This window comes from Astatotilapia calliptera, chromosome 15, assembly GCF_900246225.1.
Source record: "Astatotilapia calliptera chromosome 15, fAstCal1.2, whole genome shotgun sequence".
Taxonomy (NCBI): Eukaryota; Metazoa; Chordata; class Actinopteri; order Cichliformes; family Cichlidae; genus Astatotilapia; species Astatotilapia calliptera.
The window spans coordinates 36,549,158-36,567,309 of NC_039316.1; the positions used below are offsets into that span (position 1 = coordinate 36,549,158).

The following is an 18,152-nucleotide window of genomic DNA, read 5'->3' on the forward strand; positions in this document are numbered from 1 at the left end:
TGCCACTACATTAAGAAATTAAAATAAAATAAAGCTTTCGAAGCTGTTAATAGTATATCTTTTACCTATAAAGTAACTATTTTACAACATTTTCTTAGATGGCAAAGATTAGTTACTCTGCTTGGGCTGGCCAGGTTCTTCTCAGCCAGGTCCACTTTGGTCAGGACAAAGATGGTCCTCTTTCCCTGAGGGTCCATCTGGCTAACCAGGTCTGTTACAATGCTCCGCTCTGCATCCACACTGCCATCTGGACAACGAGCAAGAGGGTTAGTCCACGTAGAGATCACCTCTTCTCTCACTTTGATATGTGCTGGTTTTATTACTGTAAATGGAAACATATGCATATCTTACCCTGAATACAGAGGATGATTGCATTGGGGTTTTGCATGTAGGCCTTGCTGATGCTGAAGATGGTTTCCTTAGTGTCTGTTGCCATGCCCGCAGTCACCGTCTACAAGACATTAAATAACTTTTTAAGACTGCAATTTTCACAAAAAGTGAAATAGTGACTCTAACAGCAACTTCTACACTTTAGGAAAACAAATAAATTTTTGATTTTTTAAAAATTATCTATTACATATTGGTAAATCAATATAAGGTAAATTATAGAAAAAAACCCAAATGAAATCCTAATACAGCCAAAGGAATTTGAAACATTATTATACGCAGAATATAGACTTACACTGATTACACCCGGTAAGTCAACGAGTACCATCCTCTGGATGCCAGGCCCTTTAACGCTCAAGGATATTGTCTAACATACAGAATAGAAAACATCATTTCATGAAACACTGCAGGAAAAAAAACTTTATGTTTAATCTGAGTGTTAGTATATGTACAACCTCAGAGCTGACTGTCTGTCCTTCCTTCACACTTTTCCTCATCCTCAGCTCAATCTCATGCCTGAGAGCAGCCAGCTGTGGGACACAGAAAGAAAGAGCACAATAAATACTTTAATGAAACAACTAGCTTGAAGTTGTAGTTTCTATCAAATGGATGGATTGAAGACTGTGTCACTTACATCTTCCTCTTTGGTTAGGTCAAACTCTCGGCCACTGTCCTTGAACATGGCCACGTGGTGAGGGCCTTCACTTAATGTTACCTACACAACATAAGAGTTTTTATGTATTTAAAAAAATGAGTCAATGTTGGTTTAACTTCCCAGAATGCTTGTGTGACAACACTCAAAAACATCTTTGTTGTTCCTTATGTAAACCTGTTTATGATGACATTTTCTGACCATGTTGTGAAAAAATATTCAATTAAATAAGGGCCATATAAATATGAAATCTTTCACACACACGCGAACCACACTGGCCACACACACCTTGACGGGAGAGCGTGTCATCATCTCTCCTGAGCCCCTGGGAAATATCCTGGCTTGTGCTATCATCTCGAGCACGCTGGTCTTTCCAGCACTCTGATCGCCCACCACAACGACCTGAAGCACAAGTTTAGGAAGAGGGTGAGACCACACAAAGAGACAGGGAAAGGTAAACAGCTCAACCAAACAGCGTTGGGATAATGGAAAATGAAACAGAAGGCCTTCTGTGATCCAGTAACAATAAATGCAAGTTTGGCAACATATTTACAAAGTTTTGATGCACACTCAATCATCCACGTAAGGAAATCCCAAAAAGTTGATTCGTTGATTAACAGAATCAACCTTTCGGGTATTTAGGAAGTTGTTTGTTGATTTTTATGAGTCAAGCTATCAATTCTAACACACACCCACGAACACACACAAAAATGACACAAAAATGTTGTTTCTTAAAAAACACACAGATGTTCAACAAATAAAGCTCATATGTACCCTGGGTAGGTGGTCCTGGGTGTTGTAGTTGGCATCATAGTCCGACAAGACATCCAGGACTTCAGAATACATATCAATAAGGGATTTCTACACAAGGAGACAGAACAGTAATTAATTATCAGTCTTTGAGTAATTAGCTGTCACAACAAAGAAGAGCTGGAGAATAACTAAATCTATGAAAGGCAACACTTTTTTTTATCATTAACAGATATTAATCATAATAAAATGTAACTGCCCAACACTCTGGGACCTATCTGGAAAATATTCCAGATATCTGCAATGCTCACATCTGAAAAAGCAATCCCAATTAAAGTAAAATCTAGACCAGGAAAAAGAGAATCTGTATGTGTTTAATATGTTCATAACCCACCTTCACTTTCCTTTGGTGAATGCCCTTATCATCTTTTTGCAGCACCACTTTCCTCAACTCTTTGTTTTCCTTCTCCAGTCTCTCCAGCATGCGCTGATATCTTAGCTAATGGACAAATAGCAGTGTCAAAACTAACAACCAGAAACATTTCAACATTTACATTTAAGCAAGGAGAAAGTCACAGCTACTGTACCTGAGTGCGCAGCAGCTCTTCTTGGAGCTGGTCTATCTTTTCTTTGTCAGATGACTAAAGATCACAGAAGAGACAAAGAAAAAAAAAAAAAAAAAAAAAAAACAACAACAACAAACGTTAATGCTTCCTTTCTCTTCTGAATACAAGAGCTAACCCCACGACTCTCACAGAACACCTTCAAACAACTGAACTCCCACCGGCATCATAAAGGCTCAATCCGTGCATTCTGTCTACGGAGAGAGTTGAAAGTCAAGTTAATGCAAGAGAGGAACACAAATTTCAGGCACATACTATCATTCTGGCATCGCTCAGCTTCAATCAACACACTATGATTCACAAACAGGCACAAATCACAGAGTGAACTTAATCACAAATTCACTGCCATTACAGCTTAATTTTAATGATTGGACAAACTGTATTTTATTTTGTATATTATATATATGCAACATGTTTGGAACAATGAGATGTGGGACAGGAAGCAGGAGGCACAGCAGACATGGACAAATGATAGAAGAAGAAGAAAAGGAATTTAAAGACACACCAAACTATTTCATTAAAAACCATTTCTATACTGCACAACAGGGGTAAGAAATGTTCTTCAACTTACATTCTTGCAATACATAGCAAAGATTTTTGAAAAGCTAAGAGATCGCTTCATTATTTTTAAGGAGCTTTAAGGAGCTCTTAAAGAGCTTAAGCGTGTTGATGAAGTAAATTGATAAAGAAAAGTTAGATCCACTCATGAGAGTTTAAAAAAAAAAGTGTAGCTCACACCATGCGGCAGGCTTCACTCCACTCCATGCAGCGCTTCTGCACAATAATGCAGTACTGCTGATGATTATCCAGCCACTTGCGTGGGAGAATGACGCTGGCTATAGTCACCATTTCTAGCAAACCCAGCTGTTGTGGTCCATGCAAGCCCTTTCAACAGCACACTGGCAAAACAAACTCAAACTACACAGTCAAAGAAGACGACTGCTTTTTAATACTGTAGAGGGTGGAATAAAATCTGCTGACAGGCCAATTTATGTGGACTACAAGTTTAACAAAAACAAATATATATACACCAACTTTACACCAGCTGAAAATCTTATGAGGTCACCGCTACAGTAACTGTTTAGTATACTCATGTGTGGTTATTTTCACACTTTTAATTGTGCCCATCAGCACCGCTGAGGTAAAGAGGCTTGAACCTTTCAGAGAGGAAACACTGATTTTCACTGGGTGTGAAGTTACTCTAGTGTTTTTTTTTTAAGGTAGCGCTGGCTGACATTACTTAGTCCAACGATTTAAATCTGTGCTGTAGCTATAAAGCTTTAGGAGTCTCTTGTATGATAGAGCAGATCTAAGCGGGACTGGACCTTCACCTTGCGTGACTGTTGAGGGGGGCTGGGGTTCGGAGCAGGCTCTGACGGTTGGGGGCGTGCACTACTGGCTGCAGCGGCCCGTCGGACCTCCTCCTCGTGCCGCTGGATCTGCTGCTGAATAAGAATGAGCTCGCCAAGCAGACCCTGCTGAGGTATGTCATAGTGAGAAAAAGGCAGGAGGCGCAACAAAAACATCTGCAGGCCACGGGGCAGGCCAGCATTACAGGCCACTGCAGTAACCCAACACAGGGCTACAGCAGAGGGCGTCTGTCTTTGTCTCTGGGATTTATTTTGTTTTTGAGTCAAAATTAAACTGTATTAATTAAGGGTTGTCATTAAAACGAATCACAGTCTTTGGCTGTGTTAATCTTGCCACCATCATCAGTGTAACTGAGCAAAGTCAGCCTCTCCTAAATCCAAAACACAGAGATGCTGAACTTTGTCAGACTGAAGGCAGAAGAGGCAACTAATACGACAACCAGTGCCTCTCAGCGAGTGGCAGCAACTGTGATACTGTTGCATTTGCTCATTATTATGCTCCACTGAGGATTTTTGGCTATCTGCTCATCATGAGTGGAACAACACTTTGCCTGAAGTTCATAATTCCTCAATAACACAACTTCTGTAAAACAAGTTTCAAGTTTTGACCAAAATGTTTAGATGTGCTGCAAAACAACGTTAAATGGACCTGAAAACAACTGGTCGGAAGTTGATGATTAACCAAGCGAAGCAGGCACTGAGATATCGGTCAGGGTGAAGCACAAAGCATACTAAATAGCAGGAAAAATAGTTCAAGAGTCCCCACCATGACGTATGTCAAATTGTGTGCATCCTTTTGCTTTTTCACTCTGTGAAATGTGCAAATAATATAATAAAAAGTGGTGTTTTGTTCATGTTGGAGACCATGATCATAGAAAAAATAGGGAATAGGAAAGTTTTGTTTTGTAAAAGCACCTCCTAATACTCCAAGTCGCTGTCACTTTCCTTTAAACTTTAGAGACTGTTAAACAAGCACACTTATACACAATCACATACACCACACATATGCACGCAGACACAAACAAGGTAAAAATAGATAAATAAATAATAGGACATGGATGCGCTGAAACAGAAAACAAAACAAACATACATACAAAGTACAAAACATACAAAACAGCACAAGGACAACAGAAATGAAATAACTGTGTAAATAAGGAAATAAAGTTAAAAGAAGCAACTATCCACCGACGTGAGACAACAGTCAATAAACTTCGCACATGTTCAGCAGTGTGTGTAAGAACTTGCAGTTAACACTTTGATTTGGTGCTGTACAGTTTGCAGGTACAGGTTTAAAACTTTGATGAAGATCAAACTACTCTAGCAGCACTTACAGACAGCTTTTTGGCAATTTACCATCTTTAATTAACACTGTTCTTGTACAAACTTTGTTCTCACTATTACACCTTTATATATCTGTGTATCGGCTGGTAAGATTGTGTTTAACTCACATTTCACATTCAGAAGAACTCACTGAATCAAAACGAACCCCAAGTAGTACACTGCTAAAGACTATGGACCTCAATCGCTGCCAGGTCTTCAAAGCACATTACATTTAAAAATGTACAATTTTTTCGAGTAATACAAACTAACATTTACGTTTCTTGGGGGGCATTTTGATTTAAATGATCATAGTTCTTTTCCTTGAAGCGAAAAGTAGCAGACAGGAGCTGAGCGAGACCAAGCTGTGTCAGAGTAAAGAGAAGAAAAACTAGGAAGTGTGAGTAGATTCTATCTACTTGCCTTTTTGTACTGCTTGTCACCAGCTTCATGTGCGACTGCAGCAGAGGAATCTGTGGCATTTAGTGGAGGATCACCTGAAGTTTCTATCAGAGGAGACATAACAACCCAGGATAAGATTACTAATGCAAATACATAAATATTATTACATGCAGCTCAAACTAGGAGAGTTGTGACTATGGCTAAAAGACCCCCGATAGAAAAATAGAAGAGCAGAATGACTAAAATTCAAATGTCTGGAAAATGTAGCACTACATAAGTTTTTCAAGCTATTCAGGAACGTATAACAGTCTGATAATCATCAGAAAACTTAGCACAGCTAGGACTAGATGTTGAAGCACTGAAATACTGTAAATGGTTCCATCCGTTTGACGCTGACGTCTTTGACTCTGATTAACTTCCATACCTTGTTAGGAACACAGTTTTAGATGGACAAAAAGCAATTCAAGAATTGACTTCTTTAAGATCTTTACATTTAATTTTCTAATATTCCTTTGGCACCTAATCAAAACTGGTGAAATTAAGTTTTCCAGACATGTTATGACAATGCACAAGGAAAACTCTACTAAGCAACAGAATGAACATGTACAGAGAAAAATGTAGTAGCATTGGGAATAAGTATATTGATTATATCAATGGACAAATATTTTTCCTGAAGCCATTACAGGTACATTAAGTGTTAATAGTGCGTGAGTAAGAGCCAGAGACACTCCCTGCTGTTATTATGACTCCTTGCAAAGGCGTGGTCACATCTGTGTGGGAATCCCTTCAGGTAAATATTTCACATACTGTTGTGCAATGAACTACCTTTATTAATCTTAACCCATTTAAGGGTTACATTATTGTTATTTAATTAATTTCAGCTAATTGTTTGGATTGATTATTAGAATTCATTTACATCTTAATCAGCTTTGTGTTCATTTTCCAACCATTTGAATAACAATAAGTTTGAGCAAAACAAACCTGCCCCAACGATTAGTGATGAAAGAATGACAGAAGCAAAAAACCCTGGTGAGAAAAAAGGGTGGAAGTCAAAGGAGGCAAAGAATACACAACACAGTAGGACAAAGCACAGCCGAGGACAGTCCGGTTTAAAGAAAGGAAAACGGAAAAGGGGAGATACTACAGGTAAAAACAATGATCTGCATTTATGAGCTCTCCAGACCCTTTCTGTAGATTTTTCTTAAAAATAAAAAAATAAAAATTTATGCTCTAAATTAACTATGGAAAGGTAAACTTCAAGGTTTCTATGAATTTGGGGTGACTTCAAGATGCAGTAGAGAAATCTTCTACCAATTCAAGCAAAGCTTAGTCCAAGATTAGACCTTTTAACCCTCATAGTTACACTTACTGAACTCGGTAAATAGTCTGAACAATGACAGCAGCATTTAACTGCATATCCCAGGAAGATGCTCTGCTACTGCCTTCAGAGCCAAAATCATGGCCACCATGCCAGTGCTGTGGCGAGACAATTGTCAGATAGCCACAGAAAGAAAAGAGGGGAGTGGGCAGCACTACTGAGAGCTGGGTTTACACACCTAACAACAGATGCAGACCAGAAGCTCCTTTGACTTCACTACCCAAACTCACACCTGTGAAGAACGTGGAGGACAACAGGAGGGTAGGGGGGGAGGAGAAAGGAAGAACAACACAAGATAAAAATCATAAAAGACAGAAGCAAAGGGATGATGGTCAAAGCAGGGACACAGCTAGCTAGATGATGTATATTAATACAAAGATACTGCTGTGCCAGAGCTTTAAGTGACCTAGCTAATTAATAGAAAACTGTTAAAATTGATAAGAACACCCTCAAATGGGCGTCATCTTGAAAAAAGCCATAAATGTTACAGTTATCATTAGTGCCTTTTCATTATGAAAGCATAACCGATCCTTCATCATTTGTAGGCAGAATATAATATTTAGTATTTATTTAAACATTAATGCTGATGTACGATGACAAAAAACATGATCAAATCCTCATCCAGTCAAAATGCCTCCTACACAATACTCAGTGAGGCTCATTAGTACAAAGTGTGTGAATGTGTGTGTGAATGGGTGGATGACTGGATATGTAAAGCGCTTTGGGGTCCTTAGGGACTAGTAAAGCGCTATATAAATACAGGCCATTTACCATTTTATTTAAATCTAAGCTTTCATGTTCCCAGGAACAAACTTGTACTGTAGTGAAATTCCTTATCACAGGAAACGTCATACAGTTTACACAATCAGTTTGTACAGATAATGTTTTTAAATGAAAGTCATGAAATAACAGACATGTATACATTTATATTGGTATAATACCACACATAAATGCTGCACATGGACCCATCTAAATGGTGACACCATGAAACCAAAGTCAGCAATAAAACAAAATCGCAATTACTGGACGGTTCAGTTAATAAGGAATCATTTAATAACCACAACCAGAGGTAGAAAGGGTGTAGCAGAAAAATCAGCAAGTAACAGGATACAGAAGTCTACTTGCTCATTCTGCTCAGGTCCCTTAGAGGTCGGAGACCAAAAATGCAACCCTTGGAGTATGTTACAGGTAAGAAGGTAGAAGAGGAAAGCAGGTTTGCTTCAGTGAAGCTACTGTAACCTTCATTCTAAATCCTGACACTCAGATGTCTGCACATGCTATTTTTTACAATAATATGTAATTGCATTAAGTGAATGCTGATGCTTTGTTTACTCACCAGAGGTGAGGAGGCTTTTGAGGAACGTGAAGTTCTCCCCAATTTTGTCAAAGTCGGGTAGTAGTTTGGCTATTTCTTCCATCTCTGGTAGAGCTTTGGCCAGTTTATCTGCAGGTGAAAATGGATAACACAGTCAGGTGGAAAAGACAGAGCTGCAGCTCATGATACAGCTGGTGGAAAACAATGTGAGGGATTTAATCATTATTGTTTGTAAAAAAAAAAAAAAAAAATTACCAAGATCTATTTGTTCGCTCAGTTCCCAAACAAAATCAGGAATCACCCAGTTGTATTCACTAAAATCAGGCAGCATTTCCTTCCACTCATCATAGGTCTGGTAGAAAACATAAACAAACAAAAAAACATCACCGCTTCAGTATGTTTAACAGTTTTCCTGCATCTCACATGACAAGCAAAGCACAACACTCCACACTGACCTTCTTAGCTGTATACCCTCCTCCCACTGCACTCCCCAGCAGAATATATCTGAGCTTCAGCAACCGAGCAGCAAGGCGAGCCACCCAGAAGTTGCGCTGCTGCTGGTACCCGTGGCCCCCAGAGCCCGGGTGAGGCTTCGGCGGCCGCATGGGCAACCGAGACATGGAGGTGAAATAGCGGGCTGCTGTGCGATGAGGAGGGCGCTGAGGGTTGCCGTTTCCAGAGTAACGGTGATGGATAGCACGGGAGAGAGGGTGCAGCTTCTGCAAGGGTATCCGAAATCTCACCCCCATGTTGTTGGCCACCAGGTTCCTGCAGGCCACGCTGAGATGAGGTGTGGATGAAAAAAATAAAGACACCTCATTTCCACAGAACAGTTACAAAAGCAGTCATTTTTGTTCAAGGTAGCCCCAATAGACTGCAGCAACACGCAGGAAAGCAGATGGCACACGTTTTCAGGTTTGACATTGAACGTTATAAACAACCCAGTTTATTACAATAAATCACTTAACTAAGTGTACAGACACAGTTAACAGGGGTCTGTCAATCTATCGTTTTTGTTTTTAAATAACGCAGCTGCTGTACACACTCAGCGACCGAGCTAGACTTTTAGCCGGTTTATGCTAGGGTAACGTTTATGCTGCAGTAGCACCAGCAACATAAACCAAACGCACTCCACACGTAGACAGCCGTGATAACTCCTATAATATGTGTCCTTTATCTTTCTTACTATGACATGGGGCTGCTGTCATCTACACAGAACCAGGTCGGCCGTCCTGAGCTGTCAGAGGAAGCAGCTTCATATGTGCTCGCCTCACACCGTAGCTAACCCTGGCTTCTGTTTCCTTCATTAAATACAAACTCACCAGGCAGCTCTGCTCCCTACACGCAGCATGATGCTGTTAAAGCAGCTTCACGGAGATGTCGTTCAGATTCACTACTTAGGTACAGTTTAATTCATCTTCCCAAACAACACACATTTGCTTGCCCGTTGTGGCGGCTAACTAGCTAACAAGGACACAATCGGAATGACAGTCCACTTCCGGTGAGTGGTTCCACCGCCTAAAGAGCACTGACAAAATAAACGATGTAGGGAATTGGTTCCTATACGTACCTCTGCTATAATATCTCTTTTCGGTTTGACTGCAGAGTTTTATAAATCATTTTCTAATCTCCTGGCTCCGTTTTTACTGCAGATTTTTACAGAAAGTATAGAGAATAACACCCTCCCTCCTCTTACTCAAGGTCTCATAACACTTATTCCAAAACCAAACAAAGACTTACTCTTTATTGATAATTGGAGACCCATCTCCCTGCTCAATAATGACTATAAGATTATGGCTTTAATACTTGCTAACAGAATTAAAGAGGTCTTGGAAACAATTACTGATGAGACACAATCAGGCTTTATGAGAAACAGACACATTTCTAATAACATTAGACTGGTTTTGGATTTACTTGATTACTCTGATCTGGTACCTGACAATAGCTTCATTCTCTTCCTGGATTTTTATAAGGCTTTTGATACAATTGAACATCAATTTATTTTCCACTCTTTGGAAAAATTTGGCTTTGGCAAGTTTTTCTGTAAAGCTGTCAAAACCTTATACACAAATGGCAATGGTTCTATTAAAATGATTAACGGCTCCACCCCGAGATTTGACCTGAAACGTGGTATTCGCCAAGGATGTCCTATTTCACCATATTTATTTTTACTTTGTACACAAATTCTTGCAACTAATATTTCAAACAGTGTTGTACAAGGAATCACCATAGCTGATAAGGAGCTCGTCATCAGCCAGTTAGCCGATGACACCACACTCTTCTCGAAGAATGCAAACCAAATCCCTCCAGCTCTTACTGTGATTAGTGATTTCTCTGAGGCCTCTGGTTTATGCCTAAATCTAAAAAAAGTGTGAGTTACTAGCAATTAAAGACTGCCCTGCAAATACTATCTGTAATATCGCTGTTAAATAAGAAGTCACATACTTGGGACTGTTAATATCCAAAGACTAAAAATCAAGATGCTCTTCAAACTTCACTCCAATTGTACAGAAAACCCTAAAAAAGTTCAACCAGTGGCTGCAAAGGGACTTGTCTTTGAAAGGTAGAGTGTTAATTACTAAAGCTGAAGGGATATCCCGATTAACATATGCTGCTCTCTCCTTACATCTGGATAAGAAAATTAGTAAAGATATTGACCGTATGCTCTTTAATTTTATATGGAAAAACCGTACGCATTATATTAGAAAAACTGTTGTGATGAATAAATATGAATCAGGTGGGCTTAACGTCTTAGACTTTTCTACTTTAAATAACACTTTCAAAATTAATTGGGCTAAACATTTTCTTAAAAACCCTACCTCTATCTGGAACTTTATACCATATTATATTTTCTCTCGTTTTGGTGGCTTTAATTTTACTTTAAATTGTAATTACAATGTTGAGAAACTCCCTGTAAAGCTTTCATCCTTCCATAAGCAGGTCCTCTTAAGATAAGATAAGATAAGATAAGATAACCTTTATTAGTCCCACACGTGGGAAATTTGTTTTGTCACAGCAGGAAGTGGACAGTGCAAAAGTTATGACGCAAAAATTAGAATACAATAAGAATAAATACAGTACACAACTGTACAGAATAGAATAAAATAAAATACTATATACAGTAGAATAAAATAGAATAAAAATATACAATAAGATAAAAATAGAATACGAATGCTATATACAACTGAGTAAAAATACAACGATGCCAGAAAAGATTATTGCACTTAGTGTTATTGCACATGTATGGATGTGTGTGCTTGATCAGTTAAAGTCTTTGTTGTGGAGTCTGACAGCAGTGGGGAGGAAAGACCTGCGAAATCTCTCCGTCCCACACCGTGGGTGCCGCAGTCTCCCACTGAAGGAGCTGCTCAGTGCTGTCACAGTCTGCTGCATGGGGTGGGAGATGTTGTCCAACAGGGATGACAGCTTAGCCGCCGTTCTCCTGTCACTCACCACCTCCACTGGGTCCAGAGGGCATCCTAGAACAGAGCTGGCCCTTCGGATCACCCTGTTCAGTCTCTTCTTCTTCTTCTTAGCGTGGACCCTCATTTATAAACACAACTTCTCACCTCACAAATACCTTATCTGGAACAACAGAGATATTTTATATAAAAATAAATCACTTTTCCTGGAAACTTGGGTCCAAAATGGGATCCTATTGGTGGCTCAGCTGGTTAATAAAGAGGGACAACTACTTACTTACAACGACTTTATTGCACTATATAATTTTCCAATCAGTGTTCAGGAATTCTCAATGGTGCTTGGTGCCATACCCTCAGGGACTTTAATGTTATATAAAAACACTGACAGCTCAATCTCTACCTCAGTCACTCTCCCTGATCCAGCTGAGTCACCAATAGGAAAAATCTGCTTTTCACAGGAACTTGGTAACAGTAATAAGAAAATACGTCGTTTATTCCAAGAAGATATCGTCTCTCTCCCATATATAATATCTTATTGGAACCGATATGTTCCAGATATCAAGTGGAAGACAGTCTGGATGGTCCCCCATAAATATTTGATTGTAAATAAGGTGAAAGAAGTCTCATTTAAAATTCTACATAAATGTTATCCAGCCAGTCACTACATGGTAAAATTTAAAAGGTAAATTAATACTAATTGTACTTTCTGTGGGGATCATCCAGAAACTGTGAGACATCTTTTTTGGTACTGTTCTTTTACACAGAGATTCTGGAAGAATTTAGCAGCTTTGTTATTGTCCATATTTTAAGGGAGTTTTCTTTACGATGGGAAAATGTTTTATTCTGTTTCTTTAAGTTCCCCAAGAAGTATGATAAATGTTTACTAACAAAACACCATATTTCTGTCATTATTTTAAGGATGTGGAAATGTACATACAATCAATATCAGACTGCACCAACAAAAAGGCTCTCAAAACAATATATGTATGTGAATTTTTGCGTGTATCCTTATAATTGTTACCTTTTTCTTTTACCCTTGGCTTTTTGTGTTAATGTTCTGTTGTTTTGTATACTTCATCTGTTCGTATGTTGTATACTCATTGTTTGTTAAATAAAGTTAAAAAAAAAAAAAAAATAATAATAATAATATCTCTTTTCAAATGACACCCCCGTCATCTGTGTCGGGGTTTTTAGGGATAACCATAACAATGTGCACTACATATGTTTAGGAAATAAAGCTGCCATTATTTCTTCTTTTTATACTGTGTTTTTTCGATTTTTAAATGTCTCTATAGTTCAATATAATTCAATGTTATTTATGTAATGTCAATTGACAACAACAGGTGCCCCGGAGGCTACTAGAGCATGCACCTATAGTATAAGTTTGACCATCCTAGATGACTTCCTTCTTTAGTCATTACATTCACAAGATGCAGAGAAAGCGTAACTTTTCAAATACCTCAGGCTTTCGTCTCCATTTCCCTTCCTTAAGGATGGCTTCTTGATAACCAGCCTTTGCTCATTTCAGATGAAGCTTCAATGAACAGTGGCTCACACGGATCTCAGGTTTTTGTTGGATTTTTCCCTATTTTTAAAAAAAATGCATACGGTCTATGTGATGTAGATAGGACAAGTCGAGGAAAAAAGAAGTAACAGGCCTGAAACTCTTTCCAACACTGCACTTTACGCTGAGATATTTTCTGGAGAAATTGCCTGTTAATGCAAAAGTACGGTTTCATGCCTCGCAAATTATTATCTCCGGCATTTTACGTAGATTCAACTAAAAAGAAGGTAGAAAAATGCGATGGGCTGCTTGCACCTTGCCTAAAACGACCATTTTAATTTGGTTCTTTACCAAGTTGTCTGTTACAAGCAGACAGCATTGCTTTACCCTTTGAGTTAAGTGTCTTTTTATGCTTTAATCAGTCATAGCCCATTATAAAGAAAGTCTGGCTCCTTGGAAACATAATATAGGTTATGAGAGGTGACTCAAGACTTTCACACAACACTAACAAAAGTAATATATTTTAAAATGTTTTAATTTTACATGCAAATAACCCATATCCCAGTTTGGGGGTTCAATTCTGTAAATAGGCAAGCTAATGTATTTTCTGCTCAGGTTGATTCTTGTTAAATCTTCTTCCACTTCATTTTCTGTAGCATTTCAACCCTCACATTATCCTATTCACGAAAATTACTATTATCATCAAGGTTGCTTTAAAAAACATTTATTGAAAAGAAAGAAATCAAGATAAATTTGAAATACAATCCTCAGGGAAAAAGAACTTAACATAAATAAGAAATAAATTATAAAGTACAAAATTCTTTAAAAACAATTTACATCTCTGCTAAAAAGTAAATACATATACCCTCTTGCTGAGGTAAGGGACCTGCAAATAATAAGCACAGCAAATAAATTGCCCTGAAAGAAAAAACAAAAACAAAAAACCCAGATTGGCTGTGATAAAGTTATTAAATCAACTGGGTTTTTTCCCCCCATTCAGTTTGGGTTTCAACTTTTATTTCTTAATTCGTAACAAATACATGATCAAATAGACCCAGTTCCCTGAGGAAACGACATCCACGAGTGTTCATTCACTCAGATTTAATTCAGATTAAATTTAGATTTAATCTAAATGCCATTCGGTGGTGTGTTTTAAATACATGGTTTAAATAAGAGGCCAATGCTAACTGAACAGTTGGTGTCCTGTACCTGTTTAAGAGCATAGAGGTTTCAGCATAAGATCCACTGCTTCTATACAGTTGTTACAGTAAAAGGCAAAACCCGAGTACAGGGAAAAGCAATAGTAGTACTCACACTTTGCACATCTATAGGTGGAACTGTTTGTGTTGAAGTGCACAGTGATGATGCAGCTGAGACTGAAACATTTTGCTCCTAAGCAGCTATGTATGTATGACAACAGGCCTCTGATGTTGAACAACAATGCACATTCTGCTAAATTACATTTACACTTTACATGGAAGTGTTTAAAAAACTCTAGACAAAAAAAAAAAAAAAGAAAAAAGTAAAATACATACACATGACGATCAGGACAAAGATTGTCAGATGATGCTCATATTCTGAATGAGCTAAGCAGAGATGCCTAACCTACTGCAGCTGAATTCCCTTTTTGTGACAGAATTTAATTCATAGTTTACACACAAGAGAAACCAAAGAAAAAGTGAAAAACAAAACAGAAACCGATCTTTTTTTTCTTCTTCTTCTTTTTTTTTTTTTTTTTAAAGAGAAATCTTTGAAATTACGATGGTGAACATTTCACTTCATCCAAACTCTAAAGGTTTGGATGAAGTTTATAACACGTTTTTGCCCAAATGATATTAATCCAAGTGCCCTAATCATACTTTGCAAAACTCGATTCAAACTATGAAATAAATGCCCAGGATTTATGCCCCCAAAACAAAGATAATGCAACTCCATAACAAAAGTGAAAGTACAGATTAATCCATAATCCAAAAATAGACAAATGATTGTAACACAGTACCAAAAAAAGTAGAAAAAGACACACCAGCCCTTTGATAATTCAAAAACCATAATTGTTTTTATAACTTTCGACTCTTCTGCACACACTAGAAATGTACATCTCATATATGATCCAACCTCTAACATTATTAACATTATCACCACTAAAAACCGTCTTTTGCTTTGTTGAAACTGACACAGGACAGATGAAACCTCTCTCTTTCACTCAGTCTTTTTTTGGAAAGAAAAAAGTGTGATGAAAAGTCTTTGGAAATATCAATAATTGTAATATTGCATTGGATTAAATTTTGTAGGTTTTTTTGCATTACATTCATTCTTAACCTCACAGGTCACCTAGAAAAAAATATATATAATTAATATAGAAAAGCGAGAAAGTCGTGTGACGGATGTGACCAGTGTCAGAGCACACATGCCAAATCGCTTTCAGTCAACATGACGACACACTTTAACCATTCTGCTAATGAGCACAAAAATGCCAATGTGAGCCATGCTTTGAATTCGCATGAATACAAATCATCACATCTGCATCCCATCTATAGAGCCTTCTTTACGCACAAAGTAATAATGAACAATGCATCCAAGGAAAGGTTTATGCAACATGGAGCCCAACTTTCACATGAATGCATCTGAATAGACACTGCTGAAATGGCTTTTAGCACTGGAGCAACCTTACATTATTATTACTAATATGACAATTTCCACTGTATAGAAAAACAATCAGTGAACCAGATAAATACTTGAAGAAGAGTCAGACAATAACAGCGCTGTTAGGATGTCTGAGAATTCATTTGCTCCATTTTCCCCTGGAGGAATCAAGTTTCTTTTTAATCGTTTTTCTTTCTGTACGGCGTCACATAATCTCTAATGAGCACTCTGAAGAAACCGAACCACTACAATTCATGAAAGGCAACCTGCTGTGCTTTACACTTACACTGATACAGTTAACCTGATTTGTGCAAGTTGGTTTAAAGTGATACTACAGTCTTCCTATACTGGTTTTTAATCTGCCTGTAAAGAAGTTTGCCCATTTCTCCACGTCCATGGCTATAAATGCACAATGTAAAAAAAATCTTCATACTCTTTCATATGAGAATGCTCATCTTTCTCATCCATCTGTTTGGTCAGTAATGACTGAAACCCATTTTAAAAGACTGAACTTTCCCCATTAGATTTTATTAGGGAGAGCCTTCAATCATTTACAGCTCCTTCAAAATCTAGTGGGGTGAGTCTGAAAGACATTTCATGGAGTATTACTGTAAATGCCAAATAAAGAGGAGTGAGCATAAATACAGCTCTTGACTCTTTGCAATCAGGCTACGTGTAATATAGAAATTTGGCTGCGTAAACATCCATCTTGTACAGGTTTTGTCATTTCATGATTGCTTTAAAACAGCGAGTGGATCAGTTGCACAGCTGCTATAATGTAGTACAGTATTGTAATCAGTCTTCCATAGGAAGAAATCTCCTTTTAAAACTGAAAATGTAAGCATGTACTTCTGCCTTTTTGGAGCCAATCTAAAAAGGCTTTGAATATGCAGATGCTTAGATTCATATGGTATCATGCATGTGGTTAGCTGTCCACAATAATCAGACAGATTCATGCCGTTTCTGATGTAGATTCTTTCCTTTTTTGTAATACATAAATGTAATGTTAATCTTTCTTAATTCTATAGTTAAGCTTTGTAACTGAAGTGCTATTTCTAGCATTGCAACCATCAACTATCTTCAGAGCGTGGCCATAGAGAGCTGGTTTCATGCATGTTTTTCCATGTTTTCTGCAGACAGGACATGGCTCATACAGTAGATGCAAACAAAATATTTATGATTTAAAGTTCCACTAGCAGCCCATAATTCTATAAAGCTTATTACACACTAGAAAACAATTTGAAAGAGTAGAGAGAAGCACAGTAAGTAGAGGCGACTTTGCTAGATTTTCAGCACTAGAAGGCCAAAGCAGTATAGATCAGCGGTCCCCAACCCGGGCCGCGAGAGTTGAGGCTCAGGTGTGAAATTTATGGTTTTCAGGGGTTTTATCGGTTTTCAGCGTTATTTTGTTATCGTTTTTATCATTAACTCTGTTTTCCTGGGTCTTTTCACGTGTGTTATGAATAAATCTTCTTTTTTTTCAGTACCGGTACTAGTTTAAATTTGTTGTATTTATCCGCGACACCTTAACGGCCGGTCCGTGAAAATATTGTCGGGCATAAACCGGTCCGTGGTGCAAAAAAGGTTGGGGACCGCTGGTATAGATGGATAGGGAGGTGCCAAACGGAGGCATTGCTGTTCCCAGTCAGCGTTAACAGCATATGATCCTGACAATTATTATAAAGATGCAATATTCTATGTAAATTCTATTAGTATGATATATTAACATTAATGCCAGTACTGTTAAGATAGATGAGAATTCAGTCATTTGTTTTAGAGGTAGCATGTTTGGACAAAACAAACAAAAAAACCCATAATGGAAGTACATCAAATATTCACTGTTTTTTGTTTGTTTTTTTAAACATAATCATATCCTTCTACAGCATCAAGGTTCCCCCCCTATTATTTACCAAGCCATAATGGCCTGACTGAAAGTTGACTGAAACTTGGCATAAATTACACTTAATTTCAATCAATTTGTAAAAAAACACTCTCCCTAACCTTCCTAACCATGGAAATGAGAAGTTCCCGAGAACAGACTGATTTTGAAACAGGTCACATCTAATTATAGCAGGTCAACAAATCATGGAACAAATTTATCTGATGGTAGATTTAAAAAATAATTCTGTATTCTTCAGATGTTTAACATGATCTCCGATAGCCAATTAGATATGAGTGTGTCTTTACTTCAAAGCAGGAATATAAAGGTACTTCCCCTTATGGGTGTGTAACTGCACAAAGCACTAAATGCAGCCAGTATACAATTGCAAACCTCCCCACAGCTGACTGAAATTCTATGTATCTACATTAGCTGCAAAAGAGCACTACACAGTAGCAATTAGAGCTTGCAATATTCACATCAGCTAAGATATGTGCAAATGTCTGTTGA

At 37.9% G+C, this 18,152-nt stretch overlaps 1 protein-coding gene across 4 annotated transcripts in view; it reads right to left on the bottom strand.

Moving 5' to 3' along the window:
• The window catches only part of opa1 (OPA1 mitochondrial dynamin like GTPase), a 34,341-nt gene extending 24,618 nt beyond the window's left edge, over positions 1-9,723 (bottom strand). Inside the window, exons 1-16 of one of the 4 annotated variants that reach the window (XM_026194566.1) lie at positions 9,517-9,723; positions 8,650-8,974; positions 8,450-8,546; positions 8,216-8,323; positions 7,058-7,111; positions 5,523-5,605; positions 3,744-3,887; positions 2,377-2,430; positions 2,184-2,288; positions 1,814-1,900; positions 1,328-1,441; positions 1,022-1,102; positions 843-917; positions 683-754; positions 352-451; positions 117-247 (exon numbers count right to left, since the gene is read on the bottom strand). In XM_026194566.1, coding sequence (XP_026050351.1) covers positions 117-247; positions 352-451; positions 683-754; positions 843-917; positions 1,022-1,102; positions 1,328-1,441; positions 1,814-1,900; positions 2,184-2,288; positions 2,377-2,430; positions 3,744-3,887; positions 5,523-5,605; positions 7,058-7,111; positions 8,216-8,323; positions 8,450-8,546; positions 8,650-8,974; positions 9,517-9,545 — 1,659 coding nt within the window. In that variant the 5' untranslated portion in view covers positions 9,546-9,723. The remainder of the gene's footprint in view (positions 1-116; positions 248-351; positions 452-682; positions 755-842; positions 918-1,021; positions 1,103-1,327; positions 1,442-1,813; positions 1,901-2,183; positions 2,289-2,376; positions 2,431-3,743; positions 3,888-5,522; positions 5,606-7,057; positions 7,112-8,215; positions 8,324-8,449; positions 8,547-8,649; positions 8,975-9,516) is intronic. The other 3 variants (XM_026194567.1, XM_026194568.1, XM_026194569.1) reach the window with 3 other exon arrangements.
• Between the last annotated feature and the right edge of the window lie 8,429 nt (positions 9,724-18,152).